This window comes from Mesoplodon mirus (genome assembly GCF_964341445.2).
Source record: "Mesoplodon mirus genome assembly, chromosome: 19".
NCBI classification, from domain to species: domain Eukaryota; kingdom Metazoa; phylum Chordata; class Mammalia; order Artiodactyla; family Ziphiidae; genus Mesoplodon; species Mesoplodon mirus.
This window is the reverse complement of record NC_138995.1, coordinates 36,222,071-36,237,120: the sequence shown is the minus strand read 5'-3', so window position 1 is coordinate 36,237,120 and position 15,050 is coordinate 36,222,071. Positions and strand designations below refer to the sequence as shown.

Genomic DNA, 15,050 nt, shown 5'->3' with positions numbered 1-15,050 from the left:
GGTTTTTCCAAGGTCACACATCTAGGAAGTAGCTGACCCAGAGTGCAACCCCTTTCCCCGGCAATTTGACTTCTGAGCCTTTTCTCTTAACTTCTCTGCTACAGTTGCCACTTCTTTCAGAGATTGGAAAATAAGGCAGCCTTGATGTCTCTTCTCTAGGTTTAACTATTGTATTGCATACTAGCTAGGTTGACTTTTCAAATGAGATATATTAAAAGGAAATTGAGGGCTTCCCTGGTGGCGCAGTGGTTGAGAGTCTGCCTGCCGATGCAGGGGAAATGGGTTCGTGCCCCGGTCTGGGAGGATCCCACATGCCGCGGAGCGGCTGGGCCCATGAGCCATGGCTGCTGGGCCTGTGCGTCCGGAGCCTGTGCTCCGCAGCGGGAGAGGCCGCGACAGTGAGAGGCCCACATACCGCAAAAAAAAAAAAAAAAAAAAAAAGGAAATTGATGTGAACCCATGAAAAGTTCTTCCTTTTCTTCTGTAACCCCATTAGTCTCATTGCTAGACATCTAAACAGTTATAATTACAGGCATATCTCAAATATTGCAGGTTTGGTTCCAGACGATTGCAATAAAGCAAATTACATAAAATTTTCTGGTTTTCCAGTGCATATAAAAATTATGTTTACACTATACTGTAGTCTACTAAGTGTGCAATAGCATTATGTCTAAAAAAACAATGTATGTACCTTAATTAAAAAGTACTTTATTGGGCTTCCTTGGTGGCGCAGTGGTTGAGAGTCCGCCTGCTGATGCAGGGGACACGGGTTTGTGCCCCGGTCCGGGAAGATCCCACGTGCCGCGGAGTGGCTGGGCCCGTGAGCCATGGCCACTGAGCCTGCGCGTCCGGAGCCTGTGCCCCGCAGGGGGAGAGGACACAACAGTGAGAGGCCTGCGTACCGAAAAAAAAAAAAAAAAAAAGTACTTTATTGCTAAAAATTGGTAACCGTCATATAACAACACAGGGTTGCCACAAACCTTCAATTTGTAAAAAAAAAAAAACTGCAAAGTGCAGTAAAGTGAAGCACAATAAAACAAGGTACGCCTGTACCCTGTTGAACAACCAGCTTCATTTTCCCCAAATTAGGTACTACCTGTAAACATTAACATTATGTTGGATTGTATTGAATATAGAATACAATAGATGGACCATACTGAATATAGGACTGAGGCATTATTATACCAAGCAGGATAACACTGCTGTCATTTGATTGAAAGGAAACATTTCTGCTGGGTCCCATTTTGAGTAATACGTAGGTAGACATTGTTCTGAGGCTGTGATTAAGTTCACTGTAAATCATCACTGAGGTAAAAGCAAATAAGTATGACTCATCATCTCTGCATCTCTGGTAATAATTCTGGGGACTCCATCTGCTTTCCACCATATAAGCCTAACATTTAGAGCCTTTCCTTCCATCCTTTGAAGATTATCTACCATGTCCAGATATGGTTCAGATTTGAGTTTATTTTCTGCTTTCATTTGGTTTGTGGAATGTGAATGGAAGATTTTGCAATACCCTTGTCTTAAATGAAATAGAAAGAGTAGAGTAGAGAACAATTTTTTTTGTTTTGCTTTTCTCTGCACATAATATTGTTTCACTTATTTGTATGCATTTGCATGCTGCCAGCTCAGAAAGGACCTGCCACAGAAATGATATTAATTTAATAGCAGGTGACTTACATGCTGAAGTCTGACAGCAAGCATAACTTCTTGTGTTAATTCTGAAAACAATATGTACTCTTATTTGTTGTCTCAATTTTTGGCTGTTCCATTTGTGTATTGAAGTGGTTTTCTAATATAGTCCCTTTTCCCTAAGAACATTAATATAGTGAAGATAACTACTAAAAACAGGAGGTTTAATTTATCACAATAGTCAGCTGGTTGGCTTCAGTAATTTGACATATATAAAATCCAGTCATATAGCTGAAAATGCTCTCTAAGGCTTTGTAGAAGTTGAAAAAGATTATTGACTAGAAAATGAAATTTTCCTATTAAGTGGGAACCAGGATATAACAATGCAGCATATTAATATTGAGTTATTTCTTTCAGCAACCAACCCTGTCAGATATGACCATGTATGAAATGAATTTCTCTCTCCTTGTTGAAGACATGTTGGGAAATATTGACCAGCCAAAATACAGACAGATAGTTGTGGAGGTTTGTATTTTAAAATGTAGATTGCTGAAGAAGTACTTTCTATCTGTTCCCTGAAAACTAGTATAAGGAAACTGCCCAAGAGACCAGGAATTCCACTCCTCACCTAACCCAAATCTCCAGTTGAGTCCTGGAGAAGATGGCCATCCTTGACCCAAGCTGAAGCACATGAACAATTCAAACATCTTAAATCCATCAGGGTGGAAAGGCTAACTGCCCAACTTTCTCAGCTATACACTCACCCCCACAGTAAGTGCATCAACAATACCATGAAAGAGAGGAAGTGTGACCTTTTTCTATTTGTCTTTTTTTTCCTGTTTACAGAAATAACTCATGACTATTGTAGAAAATTTCAATAGTTCAGAAAATTATAGAAAAGAAAGCCAAAAATGTCTCTATATCCACTAACAATAGATTGCCACTATTATTTTGAGGGACACCTTTCTAGACATCTCTCTGTGAACAGAGAAGGCGTGTAATTTTGTGTATCATCATTGCTCCCTATAAAGTTAAATGCTAATGTACACACATGCATGCGCATGTGTACACATGCTTTTTTGCCATTTTAAAACATTATATCAAATACATAGAAAATAAATAAATAAGTAAAGAAAAAGGGAAAAAAATACATAGAGAGTCCCTCAAATGAATGATATAATGTATAGCTCATCCTCACTTTGTCTGTTTCTCTGGGAATGTCTCCATCAGACTTTGTGTTTCTTGAGGGTGGGTAATATGTCTTATTGATACAGAAGCTCTCAGTGAGTGCTGAACTGGATGTGGCACCTCCTAAAATCCAGCATATCTGGAGCTACGGTCAGCTAAGTGAGATTCAGCCTTATCTCTGATGTGCCAGGATTTGGGAAAGAATATCAGCCAGTCAGTGTCATAGCATGTGGGAGTGAGGCAGAGACTGGGTCAAGAAAGGATGGGGTTTTTAGAAAGGTGAATGCCTTCCTTGTGCTGTTAACCTTTTGGTATCTTGAGCCCATAGTTGTCTTTAAATAAAGTCATTCTCTTTGCAGAAGAAATCTACATTTAGTACTTGAGCAAAACTTCAAATTCTTTTGACTAAAGCCCTGCCCCAAGGTCTCCCACATTGTGACCCCTGGATTTTTCTGTTTCCTTTGGTTCTTTCCGGTTCTGTTTGGGAAGCATTTCAATAAAATACATTCAGAAAGATTCCCAAGTTGGGAATTATGAGCCCTTTTTCCTGTTCCATGTCCAACTTAGGAGCCATAATCATCATGAGAAAGTCTTTACCAAGCATTGTATACTCAGATACAATCTTTGCATATTACAGTTTGTCATATAAAATGAACATTACTACTTAGATAAATGTATAGGGTAGCCAAACAATAGGATGATGCCTTAAACTAAGATAGCTTATACAAACCAAATAATACTCATGTCATAAAGAGTCAAAGTATATTGTTTAAAACGTAACTGTCCCCTGAAAAATACTATGATGTCACAGAATTATACTCATTTTGGGGTGCTAGACTCCCAAGTCATTTGATCCTGAGCCTAGATCCAGAATCTCCACTGAACTCATCTGCGTTCTCTGGCTTTGTTGCCTACCACCTCTTCCGAGGCAGCCTGTGCTCTACTGGACACTGTTTTGGTGTCTTGCCACCAAGGATTAAGGCCTGAAGATCAGAAAGAGTTCAGACACTTTGGGTGAATAGGGCACTATGTACTGTTGACAGGATTAGAAAAGTCATTTTTCTAAGTTATTAGTTTTATTTAAGTAGCTAAAAAACATTTCCATACAGCTACAGGGATACATAAAATGAAAAAAAAAGTGAGGTTTCCAAACAGAACTCATGCTACTAATTTGCAAGATTAGGAAGATTCCATCCTGGATGATCCTAAAGCCTATCATTGTACAGAACACACTGTGGAATATGAGGACCGTACGTCAGTCTGAGTAAAGAATGAAAACATATCCAGACTGTGTTGCTTTTATGGTTCATATCATTGGCTTTCAATGTGTCTGTCTTTTCTAGTTACTAATGGTTGTATCCATTGTACTGGAAAGAAACCCTGAGCTAGAATTTCAAGACAAAGTAGATCTAGACAAACTGGTGAAAGAAGCATTTCATGAATTTCAAAAAGATGAGAGTCGACTAAAAGAAGTTGAAAAACAAGTAAGTAGACAAAATAGCTTTTTGTAGAATTGCTTTTTTGTCTCAATTCTTCAAAATATCCCTAATCTCTTATCACTTAACTTATGAAACAGATTTACGGAGTACTAAATAGAGTACTTGAGAGGCAGAGGGAGGTCTGATTTATTTAAGGAATTAATGTTACTTTTTAGTTAATTACTAGTCAATTCAGCTATGAAGTTCTAACTAAAAAGAAATCTAAGAAGAGATCAATTTTCCTTTTTATAGTTAGCAGTTAAAATGTGTTTTACCAGAAAAGAGCCATAGGTTCCAGAAGGCTATAAAATTAAATTCTGGGGAGGATGGGAATGAGTAATAGACTACACTGGTGCTGTGTACTACCTAATATAGTCCCTTACATGCTCTCTGTTTAATATTTTATGCTTGTCAGTAAAAGGGCTCCCTAAGTAAATAAAAATTATCAGCAAAGAGGAGAATACTAAAAATGTCTGTCTTTGTTTTATATGCTGAGAAGACACCTCAGGAAAATAAAAGAAAAACTCAAGAAGCTCATCTTTTCCATGAGGAAATATTTCTGTGAATTTATTTTTCCCTCTAGGCTGACACTGACTTTGCCTGTCAACTCTTTACCAACAAAAAAATCAAACAACTTGCTTATTGTTTTCCTTTGTAGGATGACATGACTTCCTTTTACAATACTCCCCCGCTGGGAAAAAGAGGAACATGCAGCTATCTGACAAAGGTCGTGATGAATTTGCTGCTGGAAGGAGAAGTCAAGCCAAGCAATGATGACCCATGTCGGGTTAGCTAGTGAGGAAGGTGTTAGAGACTCTGTTGAGGCAGGTTTTCCAGAAGTGTGTTAAGTTTTTGTTGAAGCTTAATCAAGGCAACCATTAATGTGTGGGCTGATCGTGCTGATGAGTGGTTGCCACACCCTTGGCAGAGTTATTGGACCTCTTGCATGCCATAAGCAATCTGATGGTAAGAACTTCTTATAATCAAGTGAAAATAAGTTCCATGATTATGCCCACTACAATAATAATCTTTACTGAACAATAGTAATTGTTTATGAATTGAAAGTTCACTGCATGTTTTATGATTACACAGCTCATCAAAATGAGTCTTTGCACTTTGGACTAAATTCCCACCTTACTGCCAATTAAATGAATTTTCAAACTAATTATGTGTACTAGGAATGAAAATATATTGAAAGAATGGTAAATTTTTTTAAGTGGCATTATAATGCTAGAAAAAGATACCAGTATGCATCATAAAAGCAAAATCAGCCAGCTGATATTTTGATTCTCAAACTGCATTATTGATAATATTTTAGTATACAGAGCTATTATACAATTTTTGCCTTGTAAACATGATTGTGGTTTTGTATTTGTGCTAACTGTAGTGGTTGAACTAAAATAATAAATCTATGCCTGATTAAATATTTTCTTTGTGCTCTTACTAAAAACAGAATTTAAGTAAGATTATTCAGAAGTGTGGACTGTTAACCTAGTTTGTACTCATAAAAAACAAAATTAAAAATTATTAAATTTTATTTCTGAGTTAATGAATATATCTGGACACATTCTTTGTTCCCATTACTCACAGTATCAAGTTTATTACTCCTGAATATTTTCATTTAATTGATAAGGAGATGAAATGGAAGAGAATCTATGGTACCTACAATTACACATATTTTGTTACCAAATTTACTTAAGCAAATATTAATAAAAATATAAAGTAGATTAAACATTTAAATTTTATGAATTTATTTCCTTACTGAATATTACAGTGAAGCCCATTAATTTGAGCCTTGGCCCCAAAGAGAGTCATTTTTCTGACCAGTCTTATTATTGAGTTTCACCTGAGAAGTCAAACTTGTCACAGAAAATGCAGCCCATTTGTAGAGTCTTGAAAGGATCTAAGAAAGAAGGGACAAAGTAGCTTCAGTGACAAGTCAAACTGATATCAAATAAATGGATGCAGGAGCACGTGAAAAAATCTGCAGAGTCAGGCACATTCCTCATAACTTTGAGGTACACTGCCTAGATCCTGCATAAGAAATCATATGTGTGCAGTTGGCAAAACTGAGAAAAATGAGGTAAAAATCTGACCAAATAGAACTTTTTTTTTTTTCGGAAATCAAGGAGAAAAATAACATCTATTCAGAACCTGTTATGTATTAAGTGTTTCACATGAATTATAATATCAAATTTGCATACTGATCATATGAAATAGAAATTGTTATCCCAGTTTTACAGGTAAGAATACTATGGTCCAGATTATGTAATGAATTCCTCCACTTGTAATATGAAAAGAATTCAGATTTCTGTATGTCATTACAGAATCTGTGTACTTCTCACTAGTCTACCCCAGACTGATTTTTCTTCCCTCTAATGTGATTGTAGTCTCAGATTGCCACATTTCCTGGTAAAACCCACTGGGGAGAAGCCGGTAACAGTTGATTCAGGCTATGGTGGATGATTTAGTTTAGGAGTTCTCCTTGCTTCTTCAGGAGTTCTGGCCTAATGCTATCTTATCTGATTGCACTATCTTTGATTCCAAACCAATCACTGGCTTCTGTCCAGAACCATGATCTTACTGGATTACAAACCACTTTTGCAAGCCTTCAGATAAATGCTGTAAGCGCTCATTGCCCACTGAGAATTCCTCACTAGTCAGTCAATTTGAGTTTTCCCTTTGACTCAGAGCATGAATCTGGCTCTGAAGAAAATTCCAGTAGTAACATAAATAATAGGAAATAAAAGTGGTATCACTGAAGTAATTTTTTTGTCTCTAATGATCAATAATTTGAAAGAGCTAGAACAATTTATATTTGGCAATGTGGATGCATTTGAGTACTAAAGTCAGTCAAACTGTACAGTCTTTTCTCAGTGCCCACAGGAAATTGGTTCCGGGACTCCCCATGGATATCAAAATCCATGGATGCTCAAGGTCTTTATATAAAATGGCATAGTATTTACATGACCTACATACGTCCTCCTGTACACGTTAAATCATCTCTAGATTACTTACAATTCCTAATACAATGTAAACGCTGTGTAAATTGTTGACAATGCGCTGCAAATTCAAGCTTTGCTTTTTGGAACTCTCTGAAATTTATTTTCCTGAATATTTTCGATCCATGATTGGTTGAAATTGTGGATGCAGAACCCATGAATACAGAGAGCCAATTACACGTACACACACATGCAACAAATGTATCTATCACATTGTATTATTTGTGAACTCTGTATGTTTGCTATATAAAAATGCATCTTTTTTGAGTGACAGGAAAAGAGCTTGTTCTGTTGTTATATTTGATTCTCTTTATCCTTAACATAAAAAAAAAATGCAGCTAATGGTGCTTTATTATTCACCTTGAAAAAGTACTGAAGATTAATTAGATTTGCATGAAATAATCTGAACTCCTTAAAAAAAAGCAATAATAAATAATATTTCAGTGGGGAAAATTAATATGCACATAACGTGCATATATTAAATGTATTTACATAGATTCAATTCCTATTTATATGTGTATGTATGTTGAATTTGTATTTATACATATATTTAATTTTTTCTTCAAAAACACACACACACATATATAGATTTGCCTTTCTTTGTTTGCTTATTTACAATAGTGAAAATACTTCAAGGAACTCCTTTGTGAATTTTGCAGCTCTTTGAGGAAATATCCATTTAAAATATCTGGAATGTGTGTTAAGAAAAAGAAATGACTTTACATTTTCTTGGGAAGAAAAAACAATTTCACTATGCACAAAATGGCTTAGAGTAATATAGATGGTTTTTTCACTGTATTCTTTTCTTTTCTTCCCACCCCCATATGCAAATTCAGAGAACAGGTAAAATATGAGCATGGACATTACTTAAAATATGGCTTATATTTCAGTGTAAGTTTTCTTGTAATATTATGGTTAAAGAGGAAAGTAACTTGAATTGAAATTGATAATTTGGTTACTTCCATCCTGCTTTTAGGTTTGTGCGTCCAGAAAAAAAACAAATGCTGCTTCTCTTTTCTTCTTTTTTTGTTGTTGTTGTTGTTGCTCAGTAATGCATCATATTTGTTTATTTTTTTCTTTTTACCTTTTGACCCCTTCACCCATTTCTCTCACCCCCAGCCCCTTACCTCTGGCAACCATCAATCTGTTCTCTGTATTTATGATCTTGCTTATTTTTAGATTCCACGTGTAAGAGAGGTCATACGGTATTTGTCTTTTTCTTTCTCTGTCCGACTTTTTTCACTTAACATAATGCCCTCGAGTTCCATCCATGTTGTTGCAAATGGCAAGATTTCATTCTTTTATGGCTAATATATAGTGGAATATTTCTTTATCCATTCATCCATCAATAGACACTTAAGTTGTTTGCATATCTTGGCTACTGAAAATAATGCTGCAGTGAATATGAGGGTGCAGATATTTTTTCAAGTTAGTATTTTCATTTTCTTTGGGTAAATACACGGAAGTGGAATTGCTGAATTGTATGATGGTTCTATTTTTAATTTTTTGAGAAACTTCCATTCTGTTTTCCACAGTGGCTGCACCAATTTACATTCCCACCAGCAGTGCATTAGGGTCCCTTTTTCTCCACACACTCACCAGTACTTGTTATTTCTTTTTTTATATAATAGTCATTCTGACAAGTGTGAGATAATTTCTCATAGTGGTTTTGATTTGCATTTTCCTGATGATTGGTGATGTTCAGCATCTTTCCATGTACCTGTTGGTCATCTTTATGTCTTCCTTGGGAAAATATCTATTCAGATCTTCTGCCCATTTTTTAATTGAATTTTGTTTTGTATGAGTTTTTATATATTTTGGGTATTAGTCCCTTATCAGATATATGGTTTGAAAATACTTTTCTCCCATTCAGTAAGTTGTCTTTTCATTTTGTTGATGGTCAAGAACATCTTAAGGAGAGGGATATGACAAAGGAGATAATACTTGACTTGATATATTAAGAGAGTTTATGAAAAGATAATGAAGCAGCTAGTTTATAAAACAAGCATGAAAAAAACTTAAACATGAGACCCATGGAGAGAATTGAGGACTGACAGTTCATAGCTAGGGCAACTGGAAATAAAGAAAAAAAAAACTTGAAATATTTAATATTTGCTGAAATATGGGGGAAAAGGAACTATGTTATATTTTTAAGAATTAAAAAGTCCGATTAGCTGAGCAGAGTTGCCAGGAATCAGCCACTGTCTTAGCTGAAATCAAACATCATTTGCAAATGCATATATGAGTTTTAGCTTCCTGCTTAAATGTTACATATGTAGAATTCTGAAGTTTTCCACTACTGAAGGCATTCAGAATCTGTGATGTATGTATCGAGTTTGTGTTTTGATGAAATTCAAAATTTGTTGTTCTGAAAGGTATTTTGGGATCAATAAATCTTGATATTCCCTCTACAGAAGCCAATGTCTGTTTTCTAATTAGGAAAGAAAAAAATAAGAAGAATTAGAACACAGAACTCATGAAGTTTAGAAGCCCCATTTGGCCTACAGAGCCAAAATGTTTTAACAGCTGTACTAGAGACTGACTGAAAATATTAGCACATTTATCCAGGCATGACAAGACTTAAATCTAATTTAAAGCTTCCTATATCACAACAGCAGATTCACTGTGTAAGTTTATTGTACAAGCAATGTCTAGGAAACTCCGCACTGAATGTCCAATTCAGCTACATTTCCAGAACATCATTTTAAGAAGCATGGTGTTTTCCAGATTTCCTTCAATTTTATTTAAGTCTGAAAAAGTCATACTTCAGTTTTAAAAAAATCAGAGTGTGGGATCATCTTTATGTCATCTCCAATATGTGATAAGCTTGCAGTGCCTTACGGATACCAAACAACATTTATAGAATACCTGAATAAATTTAACTTTTCACCAGAACTCTAAAGATAAAGGTTCAGATAAAAGTACTTCATGAGCATGCATATTAAATACATGGTATGTAAAAGTAGAAGAATCTACACAATGTGAAAACATAGTTATAACAGCACAGAGAGACTCCCCTTAAATCAAGGGGAGTCTGGAAGTATGGTAGTATGCAGCCGGATTCATAAAAGTACTATATCTCAGAAACTAAAAACATGAATGGAAAACGAGGGAGAAAGGATCGGCAAAACAACGTCAGCAGCATTCAAACTAGGGAAGCAGTACAACCTCATACCGTAAACTCTGAATAGCAGCAGGAAGACAAAAGACCCATAGGAATTTGTATTTGGCTCCTATCCTCTGGCCTCCCAGAAGCTGTACAGGGTGAAGACAAGGTCAGTAGATAAATTATGAAAAACCTAATGCGTTTGGAGGGAATCAGATGTGAGTTGAATCAGCATCTATGGGAAAAGAAACAGAAAATGTCCTTCCAGGATGGAAGTTCTTCCCCCACCACACATGACACTGTCCCACATTATTCTCCAGCAGGACTATTGCCAGCCCACTTGACAGCTGTGTGAATTAGAAGAAGGCACCCTTTCTGAGCACACTCAGCCCTGTGGGCACAAGGTTTAGTACCTTTGTGCAAAGAAAAAGATCCTTTCTCTGAGTAGATACAGACCCATACTAGCGTAGGATACGTAGCTCAGAGAGCCTAGCATAAACTGGATTTCAGCCCCCTGTTACGCTCTCAACTGGGCACCTCTGTGCAGTGTGCAAACCACATGACTGCCACAGTCATGCTCCCCAAGGAAGGGAATAGCTACTAGGAGTGGGCATTTTGATTTTTTCATCTGAGAGATTGGCAAATCAGAGAGATAACCACAGTGAATGCAAATGGAAAAGAAAAGAAACAGACAAGATTGATCCAACCTAGAATTAGTATCTGTAGGTAGAGAAGGCTATGATTGGCACAGGAAAAAAAAAATTCAAAGATATGATAAAGTTTTCCCTAAATAAGGAAGAACTAAAAGATAAAGAGGACACATCTTGTTTCAGAAAAAAATTGATACAGAATGAGCAACACTGAAACATCTTGGAGAAGTTCAGATCAAAAAAATCCCATCAGGTAGGGCTGAATTTCTCCACATCAGTTCAATGTTACACAAAAAGTGTGACATAGGGGCTTCCCTGGTGGCGCAGTGGTTGAGAGTCCGCCTGCCGATGCAGGGGACACGGGTTCATGCCCCGGCCTGGGAGGATCCCACATGCCGCGGAGCGGCTGGGCCCGTGAGCCATGGCTGCTGAGCCTGCGCGTCCGGAGCCTGTGCTCCGCAACGGGAGAGGCCACAACAGTGAGAGGCCCGCGTACAGCAAAAAAAAAAAAAAAGTGTGACATAAGTTTTTTCCCAGCCAATTATAAAGGCAAATGAAGAATTCTTAAATAGGCAGTAACTCAGGAATCGTAACAACCATGAACCTTTCTTGAAAATAATATTTGACTAAATCCAGTCAATCAAGGGGATCAATGTGAAGAGTACAGTAATGGAGAAAACTTGATACATTAAAAACATAAGAATTAATCCATTAAAATATAAAATTAACAATGCAATTTGTATTTACAGAGGAGAATGTAAAGATGACTTGAAAGAAAAACTTCACAATTTAAAATAATATAACTTATGGACTGGGACAAAAATCCTAGAGCTTGCTGACAAAACTCAGTGGGGGCTGAGAAGGAAGTATGAGTGAGCTAATTCCCTTGTCTTTCACAGTAAGGTGTCAATATTCACTTCATTTTTTTTAAAGTTAATAAATCAAGAAATAAAGTTTTTAAAGTTTACCATTTGAAATACAAAAGTAATTTTAAATTACCAGAAGGTGGGGGTGGGGGGTGTTTAGAAAATTGACCATATAGCACAAGATAGAAAACAAAAGAATAATGATAGATCCACTATGACTGCAACTATCTTCTTTACTATCAGACAGCATTGAATTAAAATTTTACAAAAGCATTAAATTCTTAACTAGAATACAGTGGCCTAATTCAATGTACAAAACAAAACACAGCATCATGGTAGAAGTTGCTAGCTGTCCATCAAAATCTATTCTTCACTTGCATAGTAACAATTATAGCTTGGCATATGGCTGCTCAGATTTGCCATACAGTCTATTCTCTCTCACAGTTGAGTGTGGCCTTGTGACTTCACGGGAATGTTCTCCAATGGGATGTGAGCAAAACTAATGAGTGCCATTTATAGGCCTGACCCATAAACCTCCCTGCTTGCCCCTCCGTGCTCCTTCCCCATTCCTGTGGGCTGGGATGACAATGACTACAGCGAATGTGGCAGCCAAACTGCTTCAGTCTCTTTCTAACTGTGCAGCAGTCTCTGCCCGTCCCCACCTCCCCAACACACTCTGCTTACTACAACAGCCGTCGCTGACTACTGAGCCAGTGTTCTGTCCAGAGATAGAAACTATCCCAGTTATTTGGACAGAAAGAATGTAACACAAAGAATTGTTTAACCAGTGTAAGTATCAAGATACATAAAGCAAGTGTCTGAAAATGCAAGGAGAAACAAAAACGTAGACAAATTAAATCTACAGACAAATAATGATAACATGAGAATAGTATAATCACTAATACATAAATATTTAATTCCATATCCAAACAACTGAGATTACACCTTCTAGTTCCCCTAAAACATTTTGAAGTTGACCAAATTTGGGTTGCCAAAGATAGCCTCCAAGCAGTTCAAAATTAGAAATAGCAATGACTGCATTCTTTTATGTAAAGCAAAAGGGAAAAAACCAACCAAACAAACAAAAACCCTAGTTTCATAACCGAAATAGAAAAGAAAAAAGCCAGGCCCTTGGAAATTTTGAAATTCCTTTCTAAATTGAAACCAAAATTGAAATTTCAGAATATCTATACTAGAATCAAATTACTACATATAAGAAGGCTAAAACCACATTCAGACAAAAATTCATATTTTTAAACATAGTACTAGACAAGATAGAATGGAAATAAATGAATTAAATATTCATTGCCATAAATTTTTAAATAAAGCATAAGGAAAGCACAAGAAAGAAAATGATAAAGTGAAACAAATTAATTCAAAAACAAAAACAATAAATCGAAAAGGTGGTTTTTTGAAGAAAACATTACATAGCTATACTACTTGTTAGCTTAATGGAGTAATAAAGGAGTCTAATAATAGCTTACATTTACTGAGCACTTATCCTAGGCACTGGGCTTAGTGCTTTATGTATATTAGCTCTACCTTACGAGGTAGGAACTATTGGTATCCTCCTTTTACATTATGAGGAAACTGAGGAACAGAGTTTAAGTGTCTTATCCAAGGCCCCACAAATAGTGTCTGAACAGTCAGATTCCAGTTCACAATATTAGCACTCAGAACAATGAAATAATTATTTCACATATGCAGAAGAAGTTTAAATGGAAAATTTAAATTTTTGATACATATTAACATTGTTACATGACTGGTTTAAAGATACTTCATGAAGAAACAAGCTCATCTATTTTTGAAGATTTGAGAAGTCTGGGGTACGGTTAGGGACTCTCCTGCTGTCCCATAGCCCATATGCCTACTTTGCAACAGCATCGGTTCCTCTGTGATGCACCTTAGGAACAGCACAGTGGGAACCCAAGGGAACAGTTTCCCTAAATGAGGGAGCTGGAACCCCTGCTGCTCCAAGAGAAACATTTACTCTGCAACCTGGCTAATCCTCCTTCTTGCTTCAAAAAGATTACCTGAGGCATATCCATCTGATAGAAAAGCAGGTCCCAGTTCCATCTTGTAGAACGCACTGAAGGGTACCAAATAAGCACGAAAGTTCACAGCGTGAGTGCATCTTACTCTTCTTTTGAGCCCACGGTAGAATGAGAATGAAGAAACTCAATAACATCAGTCACTCACCATCAAGTGCCATCTTCCTGCATTTGGTAGAGAAGTACAATGCGAGGTGGATAATTAACTCTCCCATCTTGTGCTGTCAGTATAGTGAACTACAGAGGTAGGTTTAAGTGACAATTTTGGTTCAAATACCAGCTGAACCACCAGTAGAGATGATCGGTTCAGAAGGGGTTTGGATCATTTAGAGAAGTGTTTGTTTTCTGAGCCTGAAAGTGGGTGCTATAATCAGAAATCCTTCATGCAACATGGATTTCTAGCTCTTCAGATTCAATTGTTTGTTGATGGAGATATTTCAAATTATGAAAGTACAGCTTATGACCTAGAAGTTTGGCAGTGCAATCAAGTTTTTCTTCTTGTCAACTTCATGCACGACTCTGGGCTGAAAAGAAGCAGGATGAATTCAAGCAGAAATGAAATCGTTTGAATCCAATGTTTTCTGCCACTTCCTTATCCTGAAAAAAGTAGGGGAATGATTCTCCAGCCCTTGAAATCATTAATCAGCCCTCAGTTAAGGATTCCATTTCATTTTAAGGTATTTTTCTGGGTTTGCTTTTTTGTTGTTGTTGTTTCTCATTGATCTATGTTAAAGGACAAAGGGCATTCACTTTTTTAACATTCTTAATTCCTTGACTCATAAGTCTATTTTACCCCAATTTAGAAGCTCATGCTTGCCAATTTCTTTTTGGTGGTCAGTATTAATAAACATTCACCTTGCACACAGCCATTTCCCGGTCTCCTGCCTAGAACTGTGGGAAAGGACAAAAACTAGGAGTCTGAGAACTTAGTCTCAGGCCCCTGATCTCCCATTTTTCTGGATGTTGTGGACCACTTGATGAATCACTGATGCTCTCTGAACCTCAGTTTCTTTATCCTTAAAGTGATTTACTTGAGCTACATTTTTGCAAAGGTCCCTTCAACTCTGCCATTTT

General features: G+C 36.7%; 1 protein-coding gene across 6 annotated transcripts in view; it reads left to right on the top strand.

Moving 5' to 3' along the window:
- Positions 1 to 5,725, top strand: part of PHKB (phosphorylase kinase regulatory subunit beta) — a 202,563-nt gene extending 196,838 nt beyond the window's left edge. For all 6 annotated transcript variants that reach the window (XM_082607431.1, XM_082607432.1, XM_082607427.1 and 3 more), the window contains 3 exons: positions 2,053 to 2,160; positions 4,167 to 4,307; positions 4,960 to 5,725. In XM_082607431.1, the coding sequence (XP_082463557.1) occupies positions 2,053 to 2,160; positions 4,167 to 4,307; positions 4,960 to 5,097 (387 nt within the window). In that variant the 3' untranslated portion in view covers positions 5,098 to 5,725. The remainder of the gene's footprint in view (positions 1 to 2,052; positions 2,161 to 4,166; positions 4,308 to 4,959) is intronic.
- Positions 5,726 to 15,050: the final 9,325 nt, after the last annotated feature.